This window comes from Lotus japonicus, chromosome 5, assembly GCF_012489685.1.
Source record: "Lotus japonicus ecotype B-129 chromosome 5, LjGifu_v1.2".
In the NCBI taxonomy this organism is placed as follows: Eukaryota; Viridiplantae; Streptophyta; class Magnoliopsida; order Fabales; family Fabaceae; genus Lotus; species Lotus japonicus.
This window is the reverse complement of record NC_080045.1, coordinates 59,146,419-59,166,973: the sequence shown is the minus strand read 5'-3', so window position 1 is coordinate 59,166,973 and position 20,555 is coordinate 59,146,419. Positions and strand designations below refer to the sequence as shown.

The 20,555-nt window shown below is 31.5% G+C and overlaps 3 protein-coding genes across 3 annotated transcripts; all 3 read left to right on the top strand.

Annotated features, from left to right (window-relative positions):
* The first annotated feature begins 900 nt into the window (after window positions 1-900).
* On the top strand, window positions 901-1,523 carry LOC130719883 (GDSL esterase/lipase ENOD8-like). The gene is made up of 2 exons (XM_057570480.1): window positions 901-1,177; window positions 1,267-1,523. Exons 1-2 carry the CDS (start codon window positions 901-903, stop codon window positions 1,521-1,523), a joined length of 534 nt encoding a protein of 177 aa, XP_057426463.1.
* Window positions 1,524-9,643: 8,120 nt separating this feature from the next.
* LOC130718273 (GDSL esterase/lipase ENOD8-like) lies at window positions 9,644-12,631 on the top strand. Its single transcript, XM_057568807.1, has 5 exons — window positions 9,644-10,079; window positions 10,908-11,117; window positions 11,229-11,401; window positions 11,828-12,092; window positions 12,182-12,631. Exons 1-5 carry the CDS (start codon window positions 9,812-9,814, stop codon window positions 12,445-12,447), a joined length of 1,182 nt encoding a protein of 393 aa, XP_057424790.1. The 5' UTR covers window positions 9,644-9,811; the 3' UTR covers window positions 12,448-12,631.
* A 4,456-nt stretch (window positions 12,632-17,087) lies between these two features.
* Window positions 17,088-17,710, top strand: LOC130719882 (GDSL esterase/lipase ENOD8-like). The gene is made up of 2 exons (XM_057570479.1): window positions 17,088-17,364; window positions 17,454-17,710. The coding sequence occupies exons 1-2, from the start codon at window positions 17,088-17,090 to the stop codon at window positions 17,708-17,710; spliced, it is 534 nt and encodes a 177-aa protein (XP_057426462.1).
* The last annotated feature ends 2,845 nt before the right edge of the window (window positions 17,711-20,555 follow it).

Genomic DNA, 20,555 nt, shown 5'->3' with positions numbered 1-20,555 from the left:
CATACATTTTTAAATTTTAAAACAATTTTTTTAATGATTTATTAATAAATTTTATTTTTACGGTTAATTAATCTAAATTCTTAATATTGTTTGCATATAAATATATTTCTTTGTTTTATTTTAAAACTTTTTAAATTTTTTTCTCAATTTATTATCAATAATTAAGATTCTATCTATTTTTAACGAATACTTAGCCAATTATGTTTTTATAAGAAACTCAAAAGTTAATCATTAATAGTTCACACTTGAGTTTAGCATTAAATACATAAGCAAAAACTCAAGTGTGCTTTACATATATATATATAGATTTTTATTAATATAAAGGTAGTCAATTTAAATTATTAATATTATTAAAATTTCGTCCTCAAGTTATAATTAATAATTAATATTTAATTAATATTAAAAATTATTTTAAAATATGGGAAATTGAAAAGTTTAACAAATATTAATTAATATAATAAATGATAAAGTAGATGTTTTTTTTAGTTTTGTATTTAATTATAAAATGTAACAAAGGTAAAGTAATCAATGCAAAAGTTCAAGTGTGCTTTACATATATATATATATATATATATATATATATATATATATATATATATATATAGATTTCTAGTACTCATCACTTTCTCCTTCTTCTCTCTCTTCTTTTTATATCACATTATTCTTCATGTTTCTCATTTATTCTTTTCTTTTTGTATTTCTCCTGGTGTAAGTTTATTTAAAGGATGAACAAAACATTATTCTCCAAAATATTTAAAGACTTAAAAAAACATATTTATAACTTTCCAAACTTTAATTTTAGTTATTTAAGGAGTAATTAACACAATTAACTATTTAAATACTCAGCCTAAAATTTATTGTTAGTTGATTTATTAACTTATTGTTCAAAATGAATGAAACATGGTGATCAAGCTCATATATGATTTGGGGGCAAGATCATTTTGGATACACAACACAGGACCAATTGGATGTTTCCCTGCTATATTGACAAGTTTTCCTAAAGCTGAAAGAGATCGTTACGGTTGTGCAACACAATATAATGAAGTAGTAGAATATTTCAACCAGAAATTGAAGGAAGCATTAGCTCAACTCCACATAAAGCTTCCTCTCGCTGCAATTACATATGTAGATATCTACTCTTCTAAGTTAGATCTTTTTCGCAATCTTGAGAAATACGGTGAGACAAATCAAAATTATTCCAATTCATATTTTTTCAAACTTACCTAAAATGAATGTTACTAATTGAAAGCTTCATTAATATTGTAGGATTTGAGCTTCCACTAATTAATTGTTGTGGCTATGGAGGGAAATACAATTATACCCCAGGAGTAGGATGTGGTGGGCAAACAAAAAACATTGATGGTGAAGAAATTTTTGTGGGATGTGAAAGACCATCTACTAGAGTGATATTGGATGGGACACATTTTACAGAGGCTCCTAATAAGGTCGTCTTTGATCTCATATCTACCGGTGCTTTCTCAGACCCACCCATTCCCTTGAATATGTCATGCAGCAGAAATTAGATAAACTAACATTTCGGTGCTTGTTATTCTAGTAGTAATGAAAATAAAGTGTATCCTTTATGCGATTTTCTAATATTCTAAATGAAATAATAATGCAGTATCCATTTCTCGTTTGGTTCAAAATGTACATCTTGTTTGCTAGGTACATAAAATGTAGTTTGATACTATACTACCCTATAAAATGGTTTGAAGCACTCTTTGTGCTTTTGATGATAATTGCTGCAGTAAATGAACACCAACGATGTATTGTATATAGCATGTTTACCGGAGACATACCAAATATCTCTTGAACTTACCCCATTGAACCAGATCGATTAACTTTGATAAGACATACATCATGACAAGATCATCTTGGCTTTATGGCAAATGCTTCGGGAAAGGACATACACCATGACATGATCTCCATACAAATGCTATCAAAGACTCAATTGATTGATAATAAGCTTCCAATGTCTATTAGAGGCAATATTGAGGATTATGAGATGTATTTCGCTAGTTTAGAAACAAACCAATCACTTATCACCCCAATACTTTTAAGGATTTTATTACTATTATACCTGGTGTTAATTAATTTTTTTTTTATATATAAGCTATAGCTGGTGTTAGTATTTCCATTGACATGCATTCACCTACCGCATTTTCTCATTCCTTTGCTTTCTCATTTTTTCTCTCCTTTATTTTTCTCTCTTTGTTGGTTTGTGCCTCTTGCACTCTTGTAGAGATCGAAAAACTTTATCATCAATGTAACGTAGGAGAACAAATAAAAAAGAAATTAAGAAAACATAGCAAAGTGGGAGCAGCATCTCAATTTTCTGATTATATCATGATGAATATGGAAAAAGATTCAATTTATTTATACTTTTTCTTTTGGTCAATAATTTTCATTTATACTAAAGTTAAGGGAAGCAACCCTAGAATGAAGAAGGCCATAAAAAGTAATCCAATAACAACTTATAAAAGAAAAGCACCTAGCAATGTGCAATGGCCTAGCTAGAATCTGCCGCATATAAAATTATAAATAACACCCCATACACGAAGGAAGCACTAGTTCACTTTCCTCTCTTCATTCACTCCTTGTTTATATAATTCTGGATCTCTATAATTCCTAAACATTTACTGATTGTTTATGAAATTTTTGCTATTTGTTTTTACTGTTTGAGCTATTTGATTCTCTGATTCTTATGGTGATGCAATTTGGATGAGTTTAAATTATTATGCTTATTTAATCATATCAAAACCCCCCATTTTAAACATTTAAACAAACTTACACAAAAAGAAGGGTTAATCCTCTAATTGGTCCCTGTGGTTGTGTGGCCGTCTGAAATTAGTCCCTCCCGCAAAATCTAAGTCCTCGTGTTTGAAAAAGTGTGTGTAGCAGGTCCTCGCCGGAGGGACTAATTTCCACACACTTTCCAAACACGAGGACTTAGATTTTACGGGAGGGACTAATTTCAGACGGCCACACAACCACAGGGACCAATTAGAGGATTAACCCCAAAAAGAATGATTAAAAGCTACTGATTTAGAACTAGAAGTGGGAGATCCATCTAAATAAAAAAAAATCCTGGTTATTGATGTGTTAAATTTTGATATATTTTTGTTGGTTAAAAAAAATCAGGTTCGAGTTTCAAAAAAAACTGTTGAATTTACTCTAGTAATAGGTTTAAATTATTCTAGTAAGCACCATTAATGAAGATTATTTCTTAGAATGATGTCTTTTTTGTTCATAAGTTCTTCACTTTTTTTTTTTGAAACTTATGTACTAAAAAACATTGTTCTGATGAATTATCTGCCTTAATTTTGTGGGCTTACTTAGTAATTCAACCCTATCACAATGGTTTTCTTATGTGATCAACAGGATCTTTTGATTGTGATAGATTTTAATATATATTTTTATATGTAAGGAAACAGATTGATCATGTAAAAATATGCTTGTAATAATTTAGATATTCGAGTTAACATGTATTAACACGAGAGAAAAATTTTGATGCACCGATGGTGTAAAGTTTTTTTACACCGTCAACCAATCAGATTTTAAGAATGTGTCACGTCAATTAATGAAATTAAATAAAATGAGAGATTTTCTCACATCCTTGAAATCTGAATGGTTGACGGTGTAAAAAAACTTTACACCGTCGGTGCATAGAAATTAAACTCTTAACGCAAATACACTCCGAAATGGTGTCGTTTTTGTGCATAAGTGCCTCACATGGGTTATTGAGAAATTTATGCACTAAAATCACATTATTCTAGGGTCCTGCTTGCAGATTGACCAAAAAAAAAAAGCCTATACTAGGACCCCTACAATGAACCATCACATAAATTAAAGATTTTGAACCAAATAATGTAATTGATTCCCTGCACAAAACAAAATTCAATAGATCATTCCTTTCTCGTGATATACCTCGCCACTGCCTCTTAGCACCATCCCACAAGAGGGTTTTGTCAATAGATCTTTGGACTTATACTTAGACTCTGAAATGTCTTTGGGTCAGAGTCTTTAATCCTTGATCTTGTTGTGACTCTTGAAGCACTCCCAATGACTCTTGAACATCTTTGATCAAACCATGTTCGTATGATGCGTGTAACACCCCCTTTTTCCCATTGTTTTATTTAAAAACGTTTATCAGAGTTTAAAAACATATTAAGGGAGTATTACACTTCTTCACGAAAACTCATTAAAATTAACACTGATTGTGTTTGAAAATTTATAAGTTCATATGCTTTTCAAAGAATGAATTATTCCTGCCAATGAAATTTCTAAACCAGTCAGATAATCCTAAGATGCATAAAATCACTTATTTAAATAGGTTTATCTTCCATGATATTCCAATAAAATTCATCATACTCAGAACTGAATTTCATAAGCACTTCGGCCGTCAACAGTACGACATCGCCATCATTTAGAAAATTATTCAACAACTTCCATAAGAAGAGATTATAAAATCCTCTCAACATAAATGTAAAAGTAACGTAAAATATCTAACCAGTGTTACATTACAGAGCAAGACACTTATTTTATAATAATAATAATAATAATAACATAAGCTAAGACTCTCCGAAGCTACTCCTCATGAGCCACATCTCTACCTCCTGTACCTGAGCGATGTCGCATAGAACATCATTCCAACAGAAGGGTAAGAACTTACATTGTATAAAATATAACATAACAAAGAGCAAGTAAACAATTCAAATCCTGCTTTATAAACTCTTCACCTTTACTTTAAAATCTGAGTGATTATAATATTTTCTCTCAAGACAGTTTCACAATTCTTATTAATGTTTCGAAAAATTATAAGCTTAAAGAAGAATAATAATTCGACTTTACCACAACAGCAAAACAATTCACCAACAAATCACCAAACACATAAAACCACTGAAAACGTGAAACTTAGTGTGTGAGACTCTAATGTATGCATGTGGTACCAATTGTTAACCTTAGCGGTATCACCGCGTCCACTCCAGACAGTTAACCACCAATGAAGTCCACTCCAGACTTCCAGAACCACGCCAGTTCTGGGACAAACCTCAGTTTTCCGATGAAAACCGACACGTTGCCTCTTGACTAAATGAAGTGTATTTCGTGCAAAAACTCATAAATTAAAACATGCAATTTTGAGACCACTCCAGCCCCAAATATATAACATATTTTCTCACCAAATTCCATAACGGAAATCACACCAAAATTGCACAAAATAACACTTCAATACAATTATCAAATCATTCACTATTCCACTGACAAAATAGCAACACAAAATCATCAAATGTCTCATATCAATTACTAGAATCAGTTTCAGAATCAATCTCAGAAATAAGCAGAAACATAGCAAACTTGCATATAATCCTGGTACTAAATGAGCAGTCCAAAAATTATGAAAATTTTACCAAACATAGCCTTATACGTTAGCTTTCATATAAAATTAGTTTCACCCAATTTGGAATTCTGTAGAGAGAGTTATGGTCTCTACAGCACAGGCTGTTAGGGTTTCTGCGAGCAGAAACAGAGTGAACTTGCAGATAATTCTGGTATTGAACCAGCAATCTAAAAATTATGATAATATTACCCAATATAACCCTATGAGTTAGCTTTCATACAAAATTGGTTTCACTCAATTCGGAATTCTGTAGAGAGAGTTATGCTCTCTATAACACAGGCTGCTAGGTGTCTGCGGGCAGAAACAGAATAAACTTGCAAATGATTCTGGTATTGACCAGCAATCGAAAAATTATGAAAATATTACCCAACATAGCCCTATGAGTTAGCTTTCATACAAAATTGGTTTCACTCAATTTAGAATTCTGTAGAGAGAGTTATGCTCTCTACAACACAGACTGTTAGGGTATCTGCGGGCAAAACATAACAGAACCCAATTTTCCCCGGAACCTCAATTTCGCTCAAAATCAATTTTCTCACCACATGTTAACACTCAACACAGTCTCTCAGTTCTGAATTTTCAAAAAAAGATGAGGGTTCCTTCATGTTAAACTCAACCTCTGTTATTCTACAATTATACAAGATAAATTCAAACCCTTACCTCTTGAAGATCAAATTCTAGGTTTTTTCTTCTCTTTTCTCCCCTTCTCTCTTTCACGCTTCTTTTCTTCTCCTCTGCTAACTTCTCCAATTCTCAAATTCTGATTTCTCTCTTTCTAATTCACTCATATCCCTTAATAGTCATACTAATGGCCCCACTCTCAATTACTCACACAAAAACCTAACAAACTTATTTATCTAAATCTTATTCTATATCACATGAGATTTAAATTATAATCACATAATTCATCAAATTACCATATAGCATAATAATAATTAAGATAAAATAATAAATAACCTAATAACGAAAAGTGGGGTGTTACAATGCGAGTCTAGTTATGTCAAATACAATAAATATGTGATAAAATTAGGTTTAAATACTCTGAAGGTCTCTGGAATTGTACCCCGTACGAAAAAAAAAAGTCACTAAATTTTTTTTTGATTCCGGGGTGCCTGATTTTTTTTAATCAAAATAGGTCCCTATGCGTGTTTAAAGCTTAGATGACTCTATTTTTGCATAGTCATTGTTTCCACGTGACCTTTAATATTATTTTAATTACACATGGATTAATAAAACGAAATTAAACATTTTAATTTTAAATTTAATCCCTAACTCTAATTATCCCTAATCCCTAAGAAATCAAATCAGATCATCTTCAATCCAATTCCTCAGGTCCACATTCTCCTGCAGATTTGTTTGCTTCAGCAACCTCCGACTGTCGGCCACCACAGCAACCCACCCACCCCCACCCCAGAAACCAGAAACCCACTCACCCTCCAACACGCAAACAGAGACACAGAGTCAGAGACCACCATCGTATATATTAGCCATCGCATCCTGAACTTCACCACCGTCAAATCCAGCACCTCGGAGATGGAGTTTGCCACGGTCATTGTGAAACCATCCCCTCCAACCACACTAAAGCCACCCCCAACGACCAAATCCTCCACCCAAAGCCACCCATCCAAAAACCCATATCCAAAATCGCATGAATTCAATAGCAAAACCCAGATCCAAAATTGTATGGCTTCATCAGCAAAACCCAAATTCTAAATAAATCTCTGGTACAAAATACAAATCTTTAAATATGTCAACGTTGAAGCTTTTTTGTGCTTTGAGCCTCATCCTCTCATGTTGACAGAACATGAAATATGGCTCTCATGGTGGCACCCAGAAAGAAAAATTGGAAGAAAAAGAAGAGGGGAAGATAGAACCTAGAAGGAATGGGAACAGAACAGTGAGGTACTATCAACGTTGATAGAATCGCGGATCTATGAGGAGAGTGTTTTCCAGCTCTTATTTTTCGGGCGGTGGCAAGGTGGGCAGCACGATAGTAGTTGCAGGAGAAAGAAAGATGAAAGCAGAGAGACAAGGGATGATGGAAGGAGAAAGTTGGAATTTTTTTGAGAAAGGAAGCGTATTTTTGACTTATCAATATGCAAGTGGTTTAATAAGCCATGTGTAATTAAAAATAATAATAAAGAGCACGTGAAAACAATGACTATGCAAAAATAGAGTCACCTAAGCTTTAAATACGCGTAGGGACCTATTTTGATTAAAAAAAAATTCAGGGACCCAGAATCGGGAAAAAAAATTTAGGAATTTATTTTCGTACGGGGTACAATTCCAGAGTATTTAAGCCTAAAATTTAAGATTCATGAGTGGACGATAATCATTTTCATACGAGTGGTTTTTCTTCTTCTTTAAGATGATCAGTATGATCCCGACTTTGATATATCCATACTTGTAAAAGTATCTTAATTAATTGTTTGGTAATTAAATTACCCTTAATCATGAGATACTCTTTTTGGTTATTCCTAAAACTAAGATTATATTTAAATGTTTTTGAGATACTCTTTTAGGCATCAGATTATATATTTAAATTTCATTCTGTGGGATGGTGGAGGGTTTATTTTGTTCAGATCAGGGTGTTCTTTGGGCATTTCGAGTTATGATCAGTTTGTACCTGATTTTGCCTTGAGTTGCTATTGGCTCAAGCTTCTTTTTTAATAATTTACATTTCATTTTCAAAAAAAAAATTAATTTCATTCTTATTTTTAAATATTTTATTATATGAAAAATATAATACAATGAAATGAATTAAGATTATAAGTTTTTTTTATCAATATTAAGTTAATCAACTATGCTTCTATTTTTCATATTAGCTCAAGAGGTATGCGATAGGGGTACATGATTATTGGGGAGAGAAAGATCCGAAAATCAATCCCTTTTTAATAATTTACATTTCATTTTCAAAAAAAAAATTTAATTTCATTCTTATTTTTAAATATTTTATTATATGAAAAATATAATACAATGAAATGAATTTAGATTATAAGTTTTTTTTATCAATATTAAGTTAATAAAATATGCTTCTATTTTTCATATTAGCTCAAGAGGTATGCGATAGGGGTACATGATTATTGGGGAGAGAAAGATCCGAAAATCAATCCCTGGAGGACATAATTTATCTTTCTGATGTACCAGTAAAAATTAACAGTGTTCATGAAATTTAATTAGGAAATTTTTTAAAATGAAAAACAGAAAAAGTAGTCATTGTTTTTTTTTTGTACATCGGAAAAATAAATTGCACCAACAGGAATTGATCTCTGGACCCCCCTACCTAACTCATATGTCCCTAGTACCACTTGAACTATCCTAGGGGGCAAAAAGTAGCCATTGTTAGCTATAAAGGTAAAAAAATAATTAAAATAGAAATCATAAAAGGAGATAAAAATAAGTATAAGTTTTAAAATACGGTTTCAAAAAACACTACAAGTTTTTTCTTAAATTCACTACCTAAAATATTGAGAAATTAGATCTTTTTCACAATCCTGACAAATACGATGAGACAAATCAAAATTATTTCAATTCATATTCTCAAATTACCTAAAATGAATGTTACTAATTGAAAGCTTCATTAATATTATAGGATTTGAGCTTCCACTAATCAATTGTTGTGGCTATGGAGGGAAATTCAATTATACCCAAGAAGTAGCATATGGGCAAACAATAAACGTAGATGGTGAATAAATTTTTGTGGTCTCATGTGAAAGACGTACCATCTACTAGAGTGACATGGGATGGGACACATCATACATAGGCTGCTAATAAGGTCATTTTTTTTATCTCATATCTACCGGAACTTTCTCAGACCCGCCAATTCCCTTAAATATGTCATGTAGCGGAAATTTCATATGAACTTCGGTGCTTGTCATTCTAGCTAGTAGTAATGAAAATAAAGTGTATACTCTATGCGATTTCTTAATATTCTAAATTAAACAATAATAGTATCCATTTCTCGTTTGGTTAATAATGTACATCTTGTTTGCTGGGTACACAAAATGTGGTTTGGTACTATATTTTTCTGTGAAATGGTTTGAAAGATTCTGTGTGCTTTTGATGATAATTAATGCAGTAAATGAACATCAACGACGAATTTTGTATGGCATGTTTATAGGAGCCATACCAAATAGCCAGCTTGAGAACCTTTTTTTTTTATAAGCGCCAGAACATAACTTTCTAAAGTGAGTAAAATAATAGACCCCCCTCTAAATAAATCTAAAACAGAAAACAGAATAAAAACCGCCCAATCCAATCTTTGTTGTTTCTCTTCTTCCCACGCTGTCATAACCTCCCATGGTCTAATTTAATGTCCAAATAAGCCAGCTTATGTGTGTCATGCCTTTATATATAAAGGAACAATTCCAATCCTTTGTGATTAATTAGCAGAACATCATATTCATTCATTGCATGTCCCTAATGCTAATGGAGTTTCTAAGTAGTCAGATCTTTTTTTGTGTGCTTCTTTTTACAACATTTATGAACCCCCCTGCTGTAGTATTTTCCAATCCTACCAAAGCTTGCGATTTTCCTGCCATTTTTAACTTCGGTGACTCAAACTCGGATACCGGAGGCCTGGCTGCGGCTTTTCTACAGCCAGGACCACCACATGGAGATACATATTTTGGAAGACCTGCTGGAAGATTCTCTGATGGCCGAGTCATCCTTGATTTCATAGGTAACATGCATGCATTTGTACATTGCTTTTCTAGCTATTTCCTTTATGATTTAAAAAATCAGAAGAAAAGGTTGTGGGCAATTTGGTGTATTGTTGCTTGGTCTATTTGGGTACTGCGCAATAATATAGTGTTTAGAGAAGGAACATTGGAGGTTGTAAACTTGCTGGAACTATCCCAATGGAGGGCTTGGAGTTGGATTTCGTCAAAGGCAAGGAGGTTTAAAAGCTCAATGTATGAATGGTTGTCAAACCCTTGTGCTTGCATTGTACAAATCTGATTATGTTGTGTTTTGTTAGCTGGCTAGCTTAGTACTTGATGGAAGGTAGTGCTTTGGAAGGTGCTTAGGATGGATTTCAATCTGATGAGTAATGAAAGGAGCAATGAATCCTTTAAAGGACGGATGAATAGGCTTTGGAAAAGATATTTTTGTATGCTTTTTTCTTTTCTCTTATGCTTGCTTTCTGCCTATTTGAAAGTATTCTTTTGTTCTATTTCTATTTTGTATCACTTTCCCTCTTTATCTGATATATTGTTCTCGGGTTATAACACCCTTTGTGCTAGCAATGAATGAATTTTTTAGTATATTAAAAACAAAATTAGACTAATGACAAGCAGACACATTGTTCTGACATATCATTTAGAGGCGGTTGTTAACAGCCACTAATTTTAGTCGTTGTTTAATATCGTCGTTAAATGATATGTTAGAAGGATGTTGTGAAATTTTGTAAGTCCATGAAATGCTCGTTTTCTTTTGATTTCTAATCCTCTAGCTTCTTCTTTGTTAAAACTTGCAATTTACTAAATCTAACTTTGATTCATAATTACAGCACAAAATTTTAGTCTTCCATATCTCAGTGCGTATCTTAACTCTTTGGGTGCCAACTACTCTTACGGTGCGAGCTTTGCAACATTAGCATCAACAATTAGACTCCCGACAAGTGTTATGCCTAATGGTAGATCTAGTCCTTTCTTCCTTGAACTTCAGTACGTTCAATTCCAACAGTTCAAATCCAGATCACAATTCATAAGAGAACAAGGTTAGTACTTAAGAATTTATATTCATTGATCTCTTTTAAAGCCGGCAATTTTAAGCTTCATTAATAACAAGAATTTGCATGTTTTAATTTTATTTTAATTTCCGTCCTTAGGTGGCTTGTTTGCAACATTGATGCCCAAAGAAGAATATTTTTCTAGAGCTTTATACACAGTTGATATTGGCCAAAATGATATTACTGTTGGTTTTTATGACGACAACATAACTATGCAAGATGTCCATCATTCTGTACCGGATATAATCAAGACTTTGGTAGAGAATGTCAAGGTAGTTCAACACTCTTTTAATATATTTATGAATCAAAAGCAAATTAGTCCTTTTAAAATGGAGTATTGACTCATCCACACTTTACTTTTTTCTTACATGTCATTTCAAGTACTCATCATTGTCTCCTTCTTTTTATATCACATTATTCTTCATGTTTCTCATTTATTCTTTTCTTGTTGTGTTTCTCCTGGTGTAAGTTTATTTAAAGATGAACAAAACATTATTCTCCAAAATATTTAAAGACTTAAAAAAACATATTTCTATTTTCCAATGTATAAAAAAAACATATTTCTAATTTTCGAATCTTTAATTTTAGTTATTTAAGGAGTAATTAACACAATTAACTATTTAAATACTCAGCCTAAAATTTATTGTTAGTTGATTTATTAACTTATCGTTCTAAATGAATGAAACATGGTGATCAAGCTCCTATATGATTTGGGGGCTAGATCATTTTGGATACACAACACAGGACCAATTGGATGTCTCCCTGATATATTGACAAGATTTCCTAAAGCTGAAAGAGATCGTTATGGTTGTGCAACACAATATAATGAAGTAGCAGAATATTTCAACCAAAATTTGAAGGAAGCATTAGCGCAACTCCGCGGAAAGCTTCCTCTCGCTGCAATTACATATGTAGATATCTACTCTCCTAAGTTAGATCTTTTTCGCAATCCTGAGAAATACGGTGAGACAAATCAAAATCATTCCAATTCATATTTTTTCAAACTTACCTAAGATGAATATTACGAATTGAAAGCTTCATTAATATTGTAGGATTTGAGCTTCCACTAATCAATTGTTGTGGCTATGGAGGGAAATACAATTATTCCCCAGGAGGATGTGGTGGGAAAACAAAAAACGAAGCTGGTAAAGAAATTTTTGTGGGCTCATGTGAAAGACCATCTACTAAAGTGATATGGGATGGGACACATTATACAGAGGCTGCTAATAAGGTCGTCTTTGATCTTATATCTACCGGAAATTTCTCGGACCCACCCATTCCCTTGAATATGTCATGCAACAGAAATTACATAAAATAACATTTCGGTGCTTGTTATTCTACTAGTAATGAAAATAAAGTGTATCCTTTATGGCTTTATGCGATTTTCTAATATTCTATATGAAACAATAATATAGTATCCATTTCTCCTTTGGTTAGAAATGTACATCTTGTTTGTCGGGTACATAAAATGTAGTTTGGTACTATACTTTCCTATAAATGGTTTGAAGCTCTTTGTGCTTTTGATGAAATTGCTGCAGTAAATGAACATCACGATGTATTGTATATAGCATGTTTACCGGAGACATACCAAATAGGCTTAATTGCACATTTGGTTCCTGAAGTAATACCATTGTGCAAAACTCATCTCATATGTTTAAACCGAGCGATTTTAGTCCTACTTGTTTTTAACGTGAGCGATTTTGATCTTTCTGTTAATCTCCGTTAGAAAGCTAACAGAACCCGTTGATGTGGACTCATTAATTGATGTGGCAGGCCACATCAGCACGCCACTTGGATAATTGTTAAATAAAAAAGGGTTAATTACACAAAAAAATAGAATAAAGGGTTAACTACAGACTAAAATATAATTAAAAAACAAAAAATTTTAAAGAAAAAAAATTCCAAATCTTTCTTTTTCATCTTAATTATAGCTCTCCACAGATTTACACAAATCAGTGAAATCACCATATCTTCCATCTTCATCAACCAAACCCAGAAAATTCATCCTCCTTCCATCTTCATCAACCAAACCCAGAAACCCTAACTTTAATCTCCAGAAAATTAAACTCACAAAAAAGATCAACCTTGCAAGTGAATACACAGGAAAGACCACCGAGCAACACATTTACATTGAACTCAATGTATACAGGACCCAACAGAGTAAAGCTCAATATATCCAAATTCATCCTTTATGAAGTGAATTCACCTTAAGTATATTCAAGTGTCTCTATCCCTCCAAAGAACCATGGGCACGCAATACTTCTCCATTCCTTGCTATTTTATTTCCTTGCTACTGGGCAAAATTCTCCAACTTCAGGTCCATCGTTAAAACCCAATCAACAAACCTAAAACCAACCCAATCAGGAATTAAAATCCAATCAACAATGTTATGAATGAAAAGACTTCAAATCTCAGAATAAGATTTATCTAATTCCAAGACTAAGAGCCTGGATTTTGGGGCAAACCTGTACAAGAAGATGCGAAGAAGACAAATCCGCCGTCGCTCCAACCTTTGCGTCACGAAAATCTCATTTTCACCCAGATCCAGCGCCACCCAAATCAGTCACCATCGCCTGATTCTGAACCTCGACTTCCTCAGCCAAGCCCAATCGCGGCTACACCAACCCCTCCCCGGACTGAATCACCGTGACAGAAGCTTCCTTCGCCGAGCCTTAGAGTCGTGCGCAACTCTCTGCCTGCCAACGGTTCCGCCATCTTCGTCCTCTATTTACTTTATCGACTCCACGATCTTTCTCTCCCTCTTTCCGCCGAACCCTGAGTCGAGCCTTGTTATTGGGGATGCAGATTTGGAATTTGCAGTGGGGCGAAATTTCTCTGGGTAAGCATAGGGTGGAAGGGAGATGAGAGTTTGTGTGACTCAGGGTTTGGATGGAGAAGAGGAAGAAGAAGGTTAGGTCCTGGGTTTACATCTGGCAGAGATGGAGAACTTTTGGGAGATAAGATTTTTATTAGGTCATTATTTTTAAATTAAATTAATGTTTTAAATTAGTTATTGGATTATAAATTTAAAGTTTTATTAATTATTTATGTAAGGTGCTTATATCACCTGCCACGTCAATTATGGAGTCCACATCAGCGAGTTCTGTTAGCTTTCTAACGGCAGATTAACGGAAGGATCAAAATTGCTCACGTTAAAAACAAGTAGGACTAAAAGCGCTCGTTTTAAACAAATGGGACGAATTTTGCACAATGATGTTACTTCAGGGATCAAATATGCAATTAAGCCTACCAAATATCTCTTGAACTTACCGCATTGAACCAGATCGATTAACTTTGATAGGACATACATCATGACAAGATCATCTTGGCTTTATGGCAAATGCTTCGGGAAAGGACATACACCATGACATGATCTCCATACAAATGCTATCAAAGACTCAATTGATTGATAATAAGCTTCCAATGTCTATTAGAGGCAATATTGAGGATATGAGATGTATTTCGCTAGTTTAGAAACAAACCAATCACTAATCACCTCCAATACTTTTAAGGATTTTTTAACTATTATAGCTGGTGTTAGTTTTTTTTTTTTTTGATATATAAGCTATAGCTGGTATTAGTATTTCCATTAACATTCACCTACCGCATTTTCTCATTCCTTTTGCTTTCTCATTTTTTCTCTCATTTATTTTTCTCTCTATGTTGGTTTGTGCCTCTTGCACTCTTATAGAGAAAAACTTTATCAATGTAACATAGGAGAACAGATAAAAATGAATATCGAATTTCATATTTTAAAAGTAAATTTCAAAATATATATTAACAAAAAGCATTCAACCATTAACTAATTTCAGTATCTAACATGTTTATCTTATTTAAAAGATATTAGTTTGTGCTATTTTTGTATCTTTTATTTTTTTTCAACCTTAGGTTGATAATTAATTGAAATGAAAATGAAAATTAATTAATCTTGCCACAAGTCAAATATTATGTTATATATATATATATATAACTTATTAACATGATATCTAACTTTAGTATTTACATTAAAAAAAATTTAGTATTTAATTTATCATTTATACATAAAAAGTAGTAATAAGTTTTATTGGTTAATTTTTAAAATTCATCAAATTATGATTAATAATTAAAATTAAAATAATAATTTTAATTTTAACATATAAGAATTTAAATTTTTTTACAATTAGTTATAAATGACAAAGTTATTTTTACTATAAACTAGATATTATACCCGTGCGTTGCACGGGTTTACTTACAATATTTTTTAACATTATATATAAATAGATAAAATTAAGAAAATTTTCAATTGTTTTATAAAAAAGTAAATTTTAAGTTGATGAATGTTGTTATTAATTATTTGTAATATATTTTTTACAAAGAAAAATTATTATTCATTAATGTACTTTAATACAAAGGTATGAGAATTTTATGGTTTAATGAATTTAATGTAATACTCAAGTCTCTTTCACCTATAAATCGAATTTTTAAAATTTTAAAATTGTGTTATCTAAATTATTTCAATAAATATTATATTTTTTTAAAGATTTTAATATTTGTGAAATGAAAAACTTCAATAAATTTTAAGTTTATGAATGTTGTTATATAATGTAGATAGTTGAATAGTTTTAATTTTGACAATACAAATTTTTTCAGTTTTTAATTTTATTGATTAATTATATATTTGATCTATTGTTTAATATATATTTTACAAAGAAAATTTGATTATTTCGTACAATGCTCTTAAAAATCATTAAGTGAAGTTGAAATATTTTAACTCAAATAATAAGTTATAATTTTAATATCATAAAATTTTATTTAGTAAATCAACAATGGTATATTCACACCTCTTTTTATACACTTCATTTCCACATATTTTTATTTTTATATCTCTTCTCTTATCATCTATAACATCTTATATTTTCCCTCTCTTACTTTTTCTTTTCTTCCTATATATCTGTCTTATCCTCCACCTTTTTCCACCTAATTTTGAGGTGTGAACAAACAATTATTCATCAAAGAAGATCAAACGGAATATTCGATTTTTTCAAATAATACACCCGCACATGATATAATTATTAGTATATACTTTAAACATACATTTTTAAATTTTAAAACAATTTTTTTAATGATTTATTAATAAATTTTATTTTTACGGTTAATTAATCTAAATTCTTAATATTGTTTGCATATAAATATATTTCTTTGTTTTATTTTAAAACTTTTTAAATTTTTTTCTCAATTTATTATCAATAATTAAGATTCTATCTATTTTTAACGAATACTTAGCCAATTATGTTTTTATAAGAAACTCAAAAGTTAATCATTAATAGTTCACACTTGAGTTTAGCATTAAATACATAAGCAAAAACTCAAGTGTGCTTTACATATATATATATAGATTTTTATTAATATAAAGGTAGTCAATTTAAATTATTAATATTATTAAAATTTCGTCCTCAAGTTATAATTAATAATTAATATTTAATTAATATTAAAAATTATTTTAAAATATGGGAAATTGAAAAGTTTAACAAATATTAATTAATATAATAAATGATAAAGTAGATGTTTTTTTTAGTTTTGTATTTAATTATAAAATGTAACAAAGGTAAAGTAATCAATGCAAAAGTTCAAGTGTGCTTTACATATATATATATATATATATATATATATATATATATATATAGATTTCTAGTACTCATCACTTTCTCCTTCTTCTCTCTCTTCTTTTTATATCACATTATTCTTCATGTTTCTCATTTATTCTTTTCTTTTTGTATTTCTCCTGGTGTAAGTTTATTTAAAGGATGAACAAAACATTATTCTCCAAAATATTTAAAGACTTAAAAAAACATATTTATAACTTTCCAAACTTTAATTTTAGTTATTTAAGGAGTAATTAACACAATTAACTATTTAAATACTCAGCCTAAAATTTATTGTTAGTTGATTTATTAACTTATTGTTCAAAATGAATGAAACATGGTGATCAAGCTCATATATGATTTGGGGGCAAGATCATTTTGGATACACAACACAGGACCAATTGGATGTTTCCCTGCTATATTGACAAGTTTTCCTAAAGCTGAAAGAGATCGTTACGGTTGTGCAACACAATATAATGAAGTAGTAGAATATTTCAACCAGAAATTGAAGGAAGCATTAGCTCAACTCCACATAAAGCTTCCTCTCGCTGCAATTACATATGTAGATATCTACTCTTCTAAGTTAGATCTTTTTCGCAATCTTGAGAAATACGGTGAGACAAATCAAAATTATTCCAATTCATATTTTTTCAAACTTACCTAAAATGAATGTTACTAATTGAAAGCTTCATTAATATTGTAGGATTTGAGCTTCCACTAATTAATTGTTGTGGCTATGGAGGGAAATACAATTATACCCCAGGAGTAGGATGTGGTGGGCAAACAAAAAACATTGATGGTGAAGAAATTTTTGTGGGATGTGAAAGACCATCTACTAGAGTGATATTGGATGGGACACATTTTACAGAGGCTCCTAATAAGGTCGTCTTTGATCTCATATCTACCGGTGCTTTCTCAGACCCACCCATTCCCTTGAATATGTCATGCAGCAGAAATTAGATAAACTAACATTTCGGTGCTTGTTATTCTAGTAGTAATGAAAATAAAGTGTATCCTTTATGCGATTTTCTAATATTCTAAATGAAATAATAATGCAGTATCCATTTCTCGTTTGGTTCAAAATGTACATCTTGTTTGCTAGGTACATAAAATGTAGTTTGATACTATACTACCCTATAAAATGGTTTGAAGCACTCTTTGTGCTTTTGATGATAATTGCTGCAGTAAATGAACACCAACGATGTATTGTATATAGCATGTTTACCGGAGACATACCAAATATCTCTTGAACTTACCCCATTGAACCAGATCGATTAACTTTGATAAGACATACATCATGACAAGATCATCTTGGCTTTATGGCAAATGCTTCGGGAAAGGACATACACCATGACATGATCTCCATACAAATGCTATCAAAGACTCAATTGATTGATAATAAGCTTCCAATGTCTATTAGAGGCAATATTGAGGATTATGAGATGTATTTCGCTAGTTTAGAAACAAACCAATCACTTATCACCCCAATACTTTTAAGGATTTTATTACTATTATACCTGGTGTTAATTAATTTTTTTTTTATATATAAGCTATAGCTGGTGTTAGTATTTCCATTGACATGCATTCACCTACCGCATTTTCTCATTCCTTTGCTTTCTCATTTTTTCTCTCCTTTATTTTTCTCTCTTTGTTGGTTTGTGCCTCTTGCACTCTTGTAGAGATCGAAAAACTTTATCATCAATGTAACGTAGGAGAACAAATAAAAAAGAAATTAAGAAAACATAGCAAAGTGGGAGCAGCATCTCAATTTTCTGATTATATCATGATGAATATGGAAAAAGATTCAATTTATTTATACTTTTTCTTTTGGTCAATAATTTTCATTTATACTAAAGTTAAGGGAAGCAACCCTAGAATGAAGAAGGCCATAAAAAGTAATCCAATAACAACTTATAAAAGAAAAGCACCTAGCAATGTGCAATGGCCTAGCTAGAATCTGCCGCATATAAAATTATAAATAACACCCCATACACGAAGGAAGCACTAGTTCACTTTCCTCTCTTCATTCACTCCTTGTTTATATAATTCTGGATCTCTATAATTCCTAAACATTTACTGATTGTTTATGAAATTTTTGCTATTTGTTTTTACTGTTTGAGCTATTTGATTCTCTGATTCTTATGGTGATGCAATTTGGATGAGTTTAAATTATTATGCTTATTTAATCATATCAAAACCCCCCATTTTAAACATTTAAACAAACTTACACAAAAAGAAGGGTTAATCCTCTAATTGGTCCCTGTGGTTGTGTGGCCGTCTGAAATTAGTCCCTCCCGCAAAATCTAAGTCCTCGTGTTTGAAAAAGTGTGTGTAGCAGGTCCTCGCCGGAGGGACTAATTTCCACACACTTTCCAAACACGAGGACTTAGATTTTACGGGAGGGACTAATTTCAGACGGCCACACAACCACAGGGACCAATTAGAGGATTAACCCCAAAAAGAATGATTAAAAGCTACTGATTTAGAACTAGAAGTGGGAGATCCATCTAAATAAAAAAAAATCCTGGTTATTGATGTGTTAAATTTTGATATATTTTTGTTGGTTAAAAAAAATCAGGTTCGAGTTTCAAAAAAAACTGTTGAATTTACTCTAGTAATAGGTTTAAATTATTCTAGTAAGCACCATTAATGAAGATTATTTCTTAGAATGATGTCTTTTTTGTTCATAAGTTCTTCACTTTTTTTTTTTGAAACTTATGTACTAAAAAACATTGTTCTGATGAATTATCTGCCTTAATTTTGTGGGCTTACTTAGTAATTCAACCCTATCACAATGGTTTTCTTATGTGATCAACAGGATCTTTTGATTGTGATAGATTTTAATATATATTTTTATATGTAAGGAAACAGATTGATCATGTAAAAATATGCTTGTAATAATTTAGATATTCGAGTTAACATGTATTAACACGAGAGAAAAATTTTGATGCACCGATGGTGTAAAGTTTTTTTACACCGTCAACCAATCAGATTTTAAGAATGTGTCACGTCAATTAATGAAATTAAATAAAATGAGAGATTTTCTCACATCCTTGAAATCTGAATGGTTGACGGTGTAAAAAAACTTTACACCGTCGGTGCATAGAAATTAAACTCTTAACGCAAATACACTCCGAAATGGTGTCGTTTTTGTGCATAAGTGCCTCACATGGGTTATTGAGAAATTTATGCACTAAAATCACATTATTCTAGGGTCCTGCTTGCAGATTGACCAAAAAAAAAAAGCCTATACTAGGACCCCTACAATGAACCATCACATAAATTAAAGATTTTGAACCAAATAATGTAATTGATTCCCTGCACAAAACAAAATTCAATAGATCATTCCTTTCTCGTGATATACCTCGCCACTGCCTCTTAGCACCATCCCACAAGAGGGTTTTGTCAATAGATCTTTGGACTTATACTTAGACTCTGAAATGTCTTTGGGTCAGAGTCTTTAATCCTTGATCTTGTTGTGACTCTTGAAGCACTCCCAATGACTCTTGAACATCTTTGATCAAACCATGTTCGTATGATGCGTGTAACACCCCCTTTTTCCCATTGTTTTATTTAAAAACGTTTATCAGAGTTTAAAAACATATTAAGGGAGTATTACACTTCTTCACGAAAACTCATTAAAATTAACACTGATTGTGTTTGAAAATTTATAAGTTCATATGCTTTTCAAAGAATGAATTATTCCTGCCAATGAAATTTCTAAACCAGTCAGATAATCCTAAGATGCATAAAATCACTTATTTAAATAGGTTTATCTTCCATGATATTCCAATAAAATTCATCA